Source organism: Octodon degus, unplaced genomic scaffold, assembly GCF_000260255.1.
Source record: "Octodon degus isolate 3935 unplaced genomic scaffold, OctDeg1.0 scaffold00159, whole genome shotgun sequence".
In the NCBI taxonomy this organism is placed as follows: Eukaryota; Metazoa; Chordata; class Mammalia; order Rodentia; family Octodontidae; genus Octodon; species Octodon degus.
This window is the reverse complement of record NW_004524735.1, coordinates 5,710,419-5,723,693: the sequence shown is the minus strand read 5'-3', so window position 1 is coordinate 5,723,693 and position 13,275 is coordinate 5,710,419. Positions and strand designations below refer to the sequence as shown.

The 13,275-nt window shown below is 49.9% G+C and overlaps 1 protein-coding gene across 11 annotated transcripts in view; it reads left to right on the top strand.

Moving 5' to 3' along the window:
* Positions 1-13,275, top strand: part of Nav2 (neuron navigator 2) — a 394,179-nt gene that overhangs the window by 257,090 nt on the left and 123,814 nt on the right. For all 11 annotated transcript variants that reach the window (XM_023702826.1, XM_004642702.2, XM_023702824.1 and 8 more), the window contains one exon: positions 9,732-9,854. In XM_023702826.1, coding sequence (XP_023558594.1) covers positions 9,732-9,854 — 123 coding nt within the window. The remainder of the gene's footprint in view (positions 1-9,731; positions 9,855-13,275) is intronic.

The window sequence follows — 13,275 nt, the reverse complement described above, 5'->3', positions numbered from 1 at the left end:
TAGCATCTAATTATTAGGGAAACCCAGGCACATCTAGCTGGTCTCAATCTATGAGGCAGCACTTTTGACAATTTTGTCCTGCAACAAAATGACTTACGGGGCTGGTGAGATGGCTCAGTGGTCTAAAGCACCTACTTAGAACAAGCTAAGCTAAGCAAAACACAAGGACCACGGTTCAATCCCCCAGCACCACATGCCAGCCAACCCCGCCCCCTGGTGGGCTGAGCTGGCCACACACACACAAAATAAATAAATAAATAAATATTAAAAAAAAAAATGACTTACATGTGGGTAGAGGGGCGGGACGATGCATTGGAGCGCAGAGTATTTCAGGGGTGGAGTTACAGCCTGCATTACTGTACTGGTAGATCCATGATACCTGGCACCGGCCACAATGCACAGAGCTGTATGATAGAGACCGGGCCTGGTGGCACACACTTGTGATTGCAGTTCTTGGGAGGCTGAGGCAGAGAATCCAGAGAGTGCCAGGTCAAGCTGGGCTGCATAGTTAGGTCAAGGCCAGCTTGTACTATCTGCTGAGACTGTCTCTTAAAAAAAAAAAAAAAAAGCTACACTATAAAGCAAGTGAATGATGTTACAATGTAAACGATGGGCTGTTGTTAATAATAACAGTATTGGTTTATTGATTGTAACAAGACACCACATTAATGGAAAATATTAATAGATACAACTTTGGTGGGAGAAGGGAACTGCCCTTTTTGTAGTTTTCTTCTAAGCCTCAAAATGCTCTAAAAAATAAAGCCTATTTATTTTAGATTTATTTCTGGGGTGCTGGGGAAAGAACCCAGGGCCTGGTGTAGGTGCCAGGCAAACTCTGAATTCCACTCAGCCTTCTACTTTAGGTTTTTTTTTGGGGGGTGGGGTGGGTGTCAGGGTTGGCCTGCAGCTCTCAAAAGATGCCCTGAACATCTGTAAGCCGGGGCCCGTAGCATAGCTTCTCCTTGGATTCCCGGATGATTCGGGTGCGCTCCAAGTTTTGAGGCTTCTTGGATACCAGGCCGCCTTCCTGCACCTTCTGTTTGTGCCAAGAGAGAGTTTACAGGGGCTTTGTCTCAGGAGCTGTCTCCTGAGTTTAGAACGTGTTTCATTTTTCAAGTGTTGACAGACAGCGTCAGGCTACTGTGAGAAATGTCTGGTGCGATCTAGTTGAGCCGCAATGCCTAACCCTACAATGCCCTGGAAAGGAGTGTTAGGTGGACTTCAGTTAGACTTGTGGAAAGTCGCATTGCATTTTGCAGAAGATTCACGGCCCTTGGTAGCAGTGTGGTCCTGCTACGCAGGAATTCTCCAGCCACACCGCCCCTCCACACCCACCCACAAAGCCCACCAGTGATGAGATTGAGTCCGGGTGCTACCATTCGGGGTGACACGTGAATTATAGCAATGCTGCGCGCCCCTGCTGAGGCCGGGTCTAGCAGACAGAAGTCCGCACGTGCGGAAGCCTCCGCAGAGGACGTGGAAGGCACCCACGCAGCCGGGGTCGCACACGGCCCAGCCCTGGCGCAGGTGATGCTCACCAGGGGCCTGGAGACCTGGGGGCCCCACTCAGGAGAGGCAACTTCTGTGCACGCAAAGTGAGGGCGCCTAATTTCCACTAGCTCTTCAGAGGGGTCCCTAATCACAAGTAATGCAGGGACTTCTGCTTTAGACGGGGCCTCTCACCTGCTCGGGGTTATCTTTATCTTAGGAGGCTTCTGTGCTGCAGTATTGGAAGACTGTGTGCACTAGGAACCGGAGGCAAAGCACAGCAGTCGGGACGGGCGTGTGTCATGGTAAATAGAAACTGAAGCACCTGAGCGCTCACTCCTGGGGGTCGTCTGGGCTGCCCTGCAGAGGGCACGCCCCCTGACCAGGCCTTTGACTTTTTTAATATGCATTCCATGTCCCCTGAGAAACCCAGAGAGTGACAGCAGAGTGGGTACTCTGGCTACCTCTACCCCCTCCCCTCTTTCTCTCTCGCTCACTCTCACTCTCGCTCCTGCTCTCGCTCTCGCTCCATCCCTCCCTTTGTTCCTCCCTTCCCCTCCCTCCTTTCCCCTCTTTCCATCCCTCTCTCCCTTCCTCCCTTCCACTCTCTGTCTCTCCCCCTCTTCTTTCTTTCTATACTAAAGACTGAACCCAGGGTCCTTGTACAGACTTATATCCCCAACCCTTTTAAAAATATAGCTTTTTTTTTTTTAAATTTTATTTATTTATGTGTGTGTGTATGTGTGTGTGGCCAGCTCAGCCCACCAGGGGGCGGGCTGGCTGGCATGTGGTGCTGGGGGATTGAACCGCGGTCCCTGTGCTTTGCTAAGCTTGTTCTAAGTAGGTGCTTTAGCACTGAGCCATCTCACCAGCCCCAACAATATAGCTTTTTGAAGGCAGCACCTTGCTAGATTGCCCAGGCTGAACTTGCACTAGCAGCCCTCCTGCCTCAGCCTCCCAGAATGCTGGGATTATAGGCAGGCACTTCACACCCTGCTAGGATGACTATTTCTCAAAGGCTGCGGGGGAGGCAGAAGCTGCTAATCCATGGCTCATCCTTAGAGCACCAAGTGGAGGGTGGAGGGTGAGGCATGTATTCTTTTGCTGCAGAGCCCTCTGTGCGCCTTCTGCTGTCCCCCAAACTGTGCTTCCACACCTGGGTTTAGGAGATAGAAATGGCTGAAGTCTGTGACAGCAGTTTCCCCAGTGAGGCTTCAGGGGACTCCTGAGACCCTCCAACTTCTCCTTAACTCCTAATTCAAGCCCCGCCTTTTGCCACTGCTGCCTCTGTCCCCAAGGCCTGCCAGAGCTGAGCCTGGGCTGGTTAGCTTAGCAACCTCATGGATGGTCCCCAGAGAGCTCCGCTTTGGGGATTCGGGCCAGCTGGAGTCCGCCGCCGACCTCTGAGCCACTCCTTCTGCAGCAGCCTTGACTTCCATCTGCCCGCAATCAGCAGGTTGAGCTGGACCCACCCACTCAGCTCTGAGATGGAAGGACAGGCAGAAAAGCCAGGGCAGAGTCAAGCGTCCTTTGAACTGGAGCTCTAACTAGTACAGCTGATGGTCACTGGGCGGTGACAGCTACTGGCTGTGCTCACATCCTATGCTCTGAGCCCAGGTGGCTGCTTCAGCATGGAATGAAGAGCGGAAGATTGCACAAGAGACCCAGACTGAACTCTTCCGCTCCTAGGAAGAGCAAAATGAAAGATGGAAGCATGGTGACACCCCGAAGAGCCTTGGTCCTAGGGGTCTGTGGAAAACAGTGCTGACAGGTAGGAGGAAGCAGGGGGGCTCGAAGTTCTCGCTCCCCTTTGCCCCTGCCCCCACAGTTGTTGGAAGGGGTCCACCAAGGGCATGCAGGAAGGCCACAGAAAGAAGCGTCCCAAAGCACACTAAAGTATAGCCACGGAAGGCGAGGCGATTCTCACCTGCACTGCCCTGCATGTCAGCCAGTCTGGGTCACTCCTAGTTGGCTCTGTAACCACAGGGGAAGCTCACCAGCCTTGATCTTTGTTTCCTGAGGCTGCTACCAGTTTTGCTGTGTCCTGTGTGAGTTTAGGGTGGCCCCTGATCAAAAAAACCCATCCTATTTTCTGGTCACAGTGAGCCTTTACTTCACTTCAGAATACACAAGGCTGTGCTGCCGCTAGGAGACGGGCTGCATTTCTCATTTTGCCGTGCAGGGCCAGAAGGTCCACTAGATGGAATCTACTGCATTGGCCTCGACAGCCATGTCTGAAAGCCCTTTCAGGGTAGAGTGCTTTCTAAAGCAAAATTTTAAGACTCCGTCTATGTTTTAGTGCTGTAGCTTTATAATTATCTCTGAAAAATTGGACCCATCTTCCCGCATCACACTGGCCCGTCGCATGCATGTTCTTCTTCCCCACGTCGGAGCAGCAGCTGCTGCTCTTTGGTGAAGGGCGGCATGCTTCAAAGGGCTGTAGCAGCCTCGCTAGACGCGCTGCTGGTGTGTCCTTCCGTGACCTGGAGTGAGGTTTATTCATCTGACTTCTAAGGGGCCCTAGACGAAAAGGATCCTTTTACAGGTTTGTCTAGAAACTCAATTTACATCCTAATAAACTCAGAGTGAATCAATGTCCCGCCGTGCTGTACCCAAGCAGAGGGGCTCTGTGCAAACACATGTCGCCGGGGGGTTGGATGCTGCTGAGCGGCGGCCACACGGGCTTTTCATCAGCCGCGTCAGGCTTTTCAAGCCCGTGCAGCAGAGTATGTGCTAATATGCGCCTCGTTTGTGCATGTTGATGTTGGCAGGAAGCATTACAGGGGCTGGTTCTGTTCCATTTTTCTCTGTCGTGCCCATGTTTAAACCAAAAGTGTGTCCCCCCAAGTACAGACAGGCTGACACGTCTTTGAAGCAAACTAGTCAGCTAGGATTGATTGGCTATTTTGTTCTTAATGCTTTCATTTCTTGCACTGCAGAGGTTTTGAGGCTGGTCTTTTCAGTGTCACACTCTATGAGAAAAGCACCCAGGGAGAGCAATTGCGTGTGTGTTTCTTTCCTGTTCGCCTCTCCGAGTTCTGGGCAGAGCTGATTTCTTTGGAGATCAGTGGCAGTTGGGGCATGTGTATGTGTGTGTGTGTGTGTGTGTGCGTGTGCGTGCAGGTGTGTAAGGAACTGTGAACTTTAGGAGTAAGACTCACCTCTCCGCCCTCCATGGTGACTCACACACTGAGTTTCACCAGGCTCCACACTATTACATCATTGCATTTACAAAGCAGATCTCTATTTACCAAACCTTGGGCTAAAGCTCAGATGTGTTTGTTCTGACAGGTCCTATTGGATTCCAAAGCTGTTTCATAGCTAGTGTCAGTTCTGTGTCTTTTGGTCAAAAGTTCTTCATAACAGGCCTGTTGGCTTCATAAGTCTGTCTTGGCTAGAGGGTGGTGAGTTACCCTACAGGTCTAGTCGTTCCCCAGAGGTCTGCGATGACTCAGCCAGAATCCAAGCGGTGTGTTCTGGAAAATCCTTAGAAAGAAGTATCACGGAGAACAAGTTCTCCAGGAGTGAGCACAGAGTGGTGGGTGCATGGAAGAGCCACTGTGCTATTTGCCACAGAGGCTGGAGCCTGTTGTTGAGGCCTAGCACCCTTCGAATCTCCTGGCATATTGTAAGCAAGGCATCAGCCCACCTGGCATCCTGATGGTGTCCGGCCCGTGCAGCCCAGATCTTGTCTGTATTCCCCGTCTTCTAGATATCATGCGCTGCTTTGACTGGCGAACTCCAGTGCCACTTCTGGACTGGCTTACACAGCCCTTATCTGTGACACCTGCCGCGTGCGTCCTCAGAGCCCGTCATATATTCATCTCCTACACACCGTGCATGGAGCAGCAGTTACTTACGTGGCTTAGTCCCTCATAGATTTTGAGCTCTGGTGGGGCAGGGACAAGTCTTTCATCCCTCGACCCCAGCCTGGCACAGAACTAGTGCCCAGTATTTGTAGCATTGGGAAGGGGGTCCTGTGTCACTGTCCTTTGCAGTGGTGGTGGTGTCAACCAACAGCTGATGGTTATGAAGCGCTCCCCATGGGCTAGATGCCGGGCTCTGTTCACACACATGGTCTCATTTAACCTCCTACTTACAGATGAGGAAACTGAACCTTGCAGAAATTGCACTCAGACATGACCAGGGTGGGATCTGAGCCCCCTTCCTGCACTGAGCTTCTTTTTGCTCCCCTGAGCGAGGACAGGATAATCCACTCACTTCCTGTGCTGGGGACCAAACTCTAGGCCTAGTGCATACTAGGCAGCTACTGACACAGAGCTGCATCCCAGCCCAGGAATAGGCTTTCAGAGCCTGGAAGTTGTGAGCTCTCTGCACGGTACCAGCAGGCGGTCGAGATGGCTGGCTCTCGTAAACACAGTGTATGTCGTGTGGGCCTCCAGTCAGCAAGGGGCAGCATGCAGATTTCGACCTACACCTCCTCTACCATGTCACCTTTCTCACTTTCATGCCCCAGGGCCACCCCTGGTCCCTTTAGCAGAGCAAAGGCTCCTGTTCTATCTGTGCCAGGGGTCACAGGAGAAGGAAGCAGGGTCTCCATCACCCATCCCAGTAGAACTCGGGGGTAACACGTGTTCCGGGCTTGGCAGCTCAGCAGGAACCAGCTCAGCAAACCTTAGGATGCTGCTGGGGCCTCCTTAGGCACCAGCACTAATTGTTTATCTCCCTAAGGAGAAAGAAAGTGTGGTGCTGGCGCTCTGTTGCTGGGACTTCAGGGCAAGTGCTTTCTTGTCTGCCCCATGTGAGTCTCCAGGGCCAGAGCCCAACTGCTGCTTCTGAAACTTCCCTTTCTTCAGGGATTAGCTTTGCCGGACAGTCTCTGCCAGTGGTTCAGTGGCCAAACCCAGTCCACATTTAGGTCCAACCAAACCTACTTTCCACCAAGAGTTGAAGAGTTACTTAAAAATAGAAACTGAACTTTGCAACTGTTGTCATTGGTGGATACTAATTTAGACATAATTAAATATTTCAAATAGGATGCTTGAAACTGAGTCAGGATCTACTGACCAGTGTCTCCAGTTTTGGGCTATCTGGCTGGAAGCGATGCACAGGATTGATCATAAAGGATATTGTTAAAAACATGGTTGCCTGAATGGTAGTAACAGCTAGGATCCCACGGCTCAGGAGGCTGGGTAGGAGGATTGCCACACGTTTGCAGCCAGCCCGGCACCTGAACTACTGAAGACCTTCATTCCAAAGCAATAAAAAATTAAAATGTGCGTGTTAGTGTACGCATTTTTATAAATATCTGGGTGGAAGGTGAATTCCTTACTTTCCTGGCCCCCCTGCTTCGCTTTTCCTTTCTCCCTCTCCACACCATTGAAGAAATTTTCTTCCAGCTGGGGTTGGGTCATTGTCAGAGTGGAGGCATGGAGCCCTTGCCCTCGGCTCCTGGTGTGCATTCAGAAGGCCGGAGACCCTGGCCTCTCCTCCGCATCCCTCCTATCTGCTACACTCAGAATTCCCGGCAGCAGATCAGGGTCCACCTCGGGCCTCCCGCCTCCACTGGTGGTCACTTTTCAGGGACCTCGCGTTGCCCCTGCGTGTTGCTGGGCCAAGGGCATGCCTCGCACCCCAGCTCCGAAACCCCAGACTCTCCCCCGGCCTTAGCAGGGAGCCCCAGACTCTCCCCCGGCCTTAGCAGGGAGCTGGGGCGGTCTTCGAAGACGTTCCAGTGCCCAGGTGTGTGTAATTGCCCCACCGTATGTGCTGTTTCCCCAGCAATAAAAATCCAGTGGGGAAATGAATTAGTTTGTTTGTCCTTTGACAAGATCTCCCCAGTTGAAAAAATTGTGTTTATCCACCTGGCTCTGCAGACCTTGCCCTGAAGCACTTGTATTCTTCTTGAAAGGACGTTTGATATCAAGAGCCCAACCTCTGGCAGAGGTGCTGCGCTGTGGTGGGGAGTTTCTGTTTTGTGCTGGTTTCCTCTGTTCTGGCCGTGGGATGCGGCAGCTGTGGCCACACCCATGAGCCACTACATCTGTTGACAGGAGGATGGCTTGATGGACAGAAGGGAAGATAAGTGCGTGGTCGATGCAGTGTCGGGCTTGCCTCGCTGTGTGTCTCAAGGGAGACAGGGCCACTCTCTGTGGTTCACCAGCCTTGAGTTCATTCTGTATCCAGACAGGCCTCAAACTCAGGGCAATCCTCCTGCCTCAGCCTCTTAGGTGCTGGGATTATAGGTGTGCACCGTCAAGCTCTGGAGTTGCTGTGTGTCTCGCTTGTCAAGCTTGGCAACAGTTAAGAGGGGAGAAAACACTGTAATCACTGTCCTTGCAGAAGGCTTTTGCCAACCTTGCCCTGTAGGGGCTGAGGTTTGGGTCTCGCTCATGGGCGTGTACATTTGCCCCACTTAAACAAATAAGTACTTAGAACGAGCTGTGCATGTGGGATGTAGGCTTGGAGGACACCCCTGCTTTCCAGGAGCTGAGAGAGGGGCTTTAAAATGCAGTTATACAGATAATTACTTAACTGGAGTGATAATCAGCATTTTTGTTACTTTTTATTACGATATAATTTGCATACTATAAAACTCACCATTTTAAAATGTGTAAATTAAGCTTAGCGGGGTGATACATGCCTGTTGTAATCCCCGCACTCTGGGAGGCTGAGACAGAAGGGTGTCAGGTTGAGCCCAGCCTGGGTGACTTAGCAGGTGAGACCCGTCTCAAAATAATAAATTTTAAACAGCTTGGGGCTCTAGCTGCATGTGAAGGCCTTGGGGTCGCCGCTCAATTCTGCCATTAATAATGATAGTGATGGTGATAATATCAATACTAATGATAAAGTGTATAATTCAGTAGTTTTAGGATAGAGTGATTTTTTGTTTTAACGTGGTGCCCGTGAGTGAAAAACTTAGCCTGCCCTACTGTTTTGTCGGCACAGCTAAGTTTTCTTTATGTGGGCATTGCATCATCCAGGAGCACTAATGCCAGAAAGGCAGGAGAGAGGGACACAGGGACATTCAGCTGAGACTCCAGCTCCTGGAAGCAGCCCTGGGGAGAGTTCCCTGGAGCTGCCTGCCCACTCTGTGGCCCTGTGAGGCTTTCTCCCCACCATCCCTGCTGGCACCCGCAACCCCAACCTCTCAGCATTGTGCTTCTCCAGGAACAGATCCTTAGTGTCTTGGTTACTGTTCTCTCCTTGCTGGGCCAAAATATCTGATACCCAAAATGAAGGGAGGGGGCTGGTGAGATGGCTCAGTGGTCTAAAGCACCTACTTAGAACAAGCTTAGCAAAGCACAGGGACCGTGGTTCAATTCCCCAGCACCACATGCCAGCCAGCTCTGCCCCCTGGTGGGCTGAGCTGGCCACACACACACACACACACACACACACACATAAATAAAATTTTTTAAAAAATGAAGGGAGGAAAGGGTTATAAACTCATGGTTTGTGGAGGTTTCAGTCCATAATCAGCTGGTTCAAAGGCAGAGCGGCACATGGCAGAGGGCAGCAGTTCATGGTGGTGTAAAACAGCAAAGCAACAAGAGCAAAAAGGGAGGAACAAGAGTGAACAAGTGGGGGCTGGTGAGATAGCTCAGCAGTCTAAGGCGCCTGTTAGGCAAGCTTAGGCAGGTGCAGGAGACCAAGGTTCAAGCCCCAGCACCACATGCTGAGCCAATCTGCCCTCAGGGTGGGCTGAGCAGGCAAACAAATAAATAAAAGAGTGAACAAGCCTCTCCTTCCCTCCCTTATATTATAGGGAGGGTGTGACACTCACACCCATAATCCCAGCATTGAATGGTAAATGAGTCTTCTCCAGCCTTGATCTTTCCTTTCTCTTTCCTCTCAAGTTCTCCTTTCTTCCTCGGATGCACTCTTGTGTAAGAAGTTCTGCTTTGTGAATGACTTGGTTGGTTCCATTTGTTATTACTTAGGTAAAACACCTGCTTATACAACTGTTGACATTAAAAAATATGTCATGGAAACATCTGACGGTGAATTTTATTCACTAGCTTTCTTCTGCTGCATAGATTCTCTAGAGCTGGGGTTACTTAGGCTGAGTTGTTCTGGTTTATAGTCCTGCAGCAATCTGGTGGTCCTGGGGCAGCGCTGGTTTTTTCCTGGGATTAAGATTAGAGGCAGAGCCTGGGGAACCTTTGGTTCCTTCCCTCTAGATGCCCAAGATGCCAGTCCAGCGCTGCCGGATGCGAGGGACAGGGCTGTGTGCAGCTGCTCCTGCCCACGCACCTTCTCACCAACTCCTCCTCTCACAGGTACATGACCGACGGGGGACTCGGCCTCTACACGCGTCGCCTGAACCGGCTCCCGGACGGGATGGCCGTGGTGCGTGAGACCCTGCAGCGAAACACCTCCCTGGGCCTTGGCGACGCTGACAGGTGAGCTCGCTCCCCTCTCCTGTGCTTGGCTGAAGGGAGAGCCTAGAAATGCGGGTCATGCTGTGGGGAGAGTCAGTACCACATCGGGTTATCTTTTCCCTAGGGATCAGCCTTAGAGCTGGGTTCAGGAGAGGGCTGCTGCAGTTCTCCAGCCCATGGCTGTGGGCAGGGCAGGCTCAGACAGCAAGGGCTCGGGCGGTCCAGGTTGGGGAGTTTCTCTTGTTGTTTTGGCCGTTGCCACCACCTGTTCAGTGGTGCAGCGGGCCCCAAGGGTCCGCCTCACTTCCTCTCTCATTAGTCAGCTTTCGAGGCACTGCAACTCCCGAGACACAGCAGGCCGTGCACTTGGAGGAGCTCTGGCCTTGGCTGCTGAGCAGCCTTTACCTTGTCTCCTGTTGCCTGATCTTCAGAGGCTGGGTTTAAGGATGCAGGTCTCTGCAACACCTGTGCAAGGGGATGAATGGGCTGCCGGGTTACCACAGGCAGAGAAGAAAGGAGCTTTGGACACACTGCATTCAAGAAAGGAGACTGTTTGTCTCCAAATTTATAGTGCTTACTCTGACCCACTGATCCTATGACCTGGAGAATCCTCTACTGAATAAGGAGAGACTTGAACCGTGTGGTTTCCAAGATCCCTTCCAGAGTGCTCTATTTCTGCATCCCATACGGATTTCCAATGCTCCTTGGCATACTTGACTGATTTCCACTTGTGAGTTGCTGAGATAGAACATGGAATTTAGACATGCGCTGTGAGTGGTTTGAAATGGTCACGTGCTATGAGGAGGGTGTTCCCTCTCGGATCAGAAAGCCGAGTAGTAAGTAGCCTAAGGTCAACTTCTAGCACTCCCCTAGCATGACCTGCCTTTTGCGAAGAGCCGAAGAGCCGGGGGACTTCTGTAGCTCTTGGCTCTGAGACACAGGAGCCTGCTACGGACACTCAGACCTCACTATCACACCCAGAAAAGGAATTCGCTGACAAGGAATCTGCTCTTTCGAGAGCGGAAGGCTAGAAAACTTGGGCTAGGGCAGAGAAGACTGGATTTGTCTTCAAGGTATTGGCTTGAAAATGGCATCAGAACACAAACTGTTTGAGGACTGCTCTTCCTAAGTCTTAAACTCTCCGTAGCAAAAACCTTTATAGAAAATCTTCTCGGCAGGGGAATCAGTTGCTCCGACGCCCCTACTGGAGAGTTCTGATTTGCTGCATTGTTTTGTCAATTTGTACCTCCTGTAAGCAGGATGCTTTGCTTAGTAAGTCTGTTTACAGAAGCAGGGCCTTCCAAGGTATGTTTCCTCTTTGAATCTGACCTGGGTAGTGCGATGCTTCATTGGAATTCTGTGCATCACAGCTGAACTAGGTGGAGAATTTGGAGGCGGGTGGGGAAGATGGGTAACATTGGTGTATTTGAACCAAATGGAAAATGGCATTCATTCATTCATTCATTCATTCATTCATTCATTCATTCATTCTCTCTCTCTCTCTCTCTCTCTCTCTCTCTCTTTCACTCTCTCTCTCTCTCTCACACACACACACACACACACACACACGCTCAGGTGTGATCATTTGAGATGGAATGGCTAGCCAACCGTAATTAGAACTCAAGTGGCTTAAAAAAAATATGTTGTATTTAATAATTATATTTTTCTTCCTGTTTTTTTTTCTCTGTTCAACCTTTACACAGTGAACTGTTTTACCTTGTTCTAAAATATGCTGAAGTCTTTAATCTCCAAAAGTTATTGAGGGCTGGTGAGATGGCTCAGTGGTCTAAAGCACCTACTTAGAACAAGCTAAGCTAAGCAAAGCACAGGGACTGTGGTTCAATCCCCCAGCACCACATGCCAGCCAGCCCCGCCCCCTGGTGGGCTGAGCTGACCACACACACACACACACACACACACACGCACACACACATAAATAAATTTAAAAAAAAATTTTAAGAAAAGTTATTGAGATTAGACCATTGTAAGCCTTCCTCTTTGGCTAAGTAGAAACAGTAGTGTGTTTCTATAAAATTATCTATGGAAATCTCTTACAAAAACTACACCCTAGATAAATGTTTCACAAAGTGGGAGCTACTCATAGTAACACAGAAAATAATTTCATATAGTAGATACAGAAATAGAGCTTATTAACATTTATATTTTAATGTATAATATTTTTGTTTGGTTGGTTGCATTTCTTTGTTTTTAGTACAGGGTCTCACCACACAGCTCAGACTCGCATGATCCTCCTGTTTTTAGCCTCCCAAGTGCTGGGATTATAGGCGCACACCACCACACCCAGTCTCAATCGCTGTCTCAACGCGCACCAGAGGTGGGATTGGCACGGCAGGACGGGGGATGGAACCCCAGTCCCTGCATCTGCCTAAGCAGGCGCTTTAGTCTGCTGAGCTATCTGGCCGGCCTATAATACTGTTTGGGTTTTGTTTTGTTGTTTTTTTTTTGTTGTTGTTGTTTTTGTTTTTTGGTTTTTTTTTGTTTGTTTTGTTTTGTTTTGTTTTTTTCAGAACCGGGGATTGAACTCAGGCCCTTGTGCTTGCCAGGGAAGCGCTTATTCCACTGAGCCATCTCCCCGTCCCCTATAATACTGTTTTTGAAACAACTACCGCATCAAAGTCATAGTTTCCCAAATACTGCTTAAGGTAAAAGTCGTGTGGTGTGAGACAAGTGGATATAAAATACAGAGGACTATCGCAGCTAGTGAACGTGCGAATGGCTATAACTTGGGTAATCCTGTTCTTGTCACTGGAATTGGAAGTATATTCTTTACACAATTTAAATGAGACAAGCAACCACAATTCTTTCCTTTTAACCTGAAAACAAAGATCCCCAAACTGAGATATTTCCAGAAAGTTTTATTTAAAAAGAAAGCTCAGTATGATAGCTCCACAAGAAGCAACAGAGTTCCGCAAAAGAAACAGGGGAAAAAAATAAAATAAAATAAAAAAAGAAACAGGGAAAGGTGGGCTGGGGAGATGGCTCAGTAGAGTACATGCTTGCCTGGCAAGTGTGAGGCCTGCGTTCAATCCTCGGTTCTGAAAAAAAAAGGAAAAAAGAAAAGAAAGAAACAGGGAAAGGGCTGATTTGGACTCAGCGAAGGGAAGCCATGCATAGGAAAGGCAGGAAATCGGGGATCCCAGTGGTGCAGGAGAAGACAGTAGCTGACTACTATGGTCGCTGACTTCACCGGCAGACATGGCTATTTCCAACCAGATATGGCCGGGGTCTCTTTAAGGTTATTAAAAGCAACTGATAGCAGTGTGTACCCTCTGAGCCTGGGAGATAGAGATGGTGTCAGTTCCTGAGTCTTGCACGTCACCAGCCAGCTTCGTAGAAATGGTAAATGAAGACAGCACATTGGAAAGGCCAGACCTGCCCCGGATCTCCCATCACTTCGGGATGGCCACCCTGCCCTTTCCCC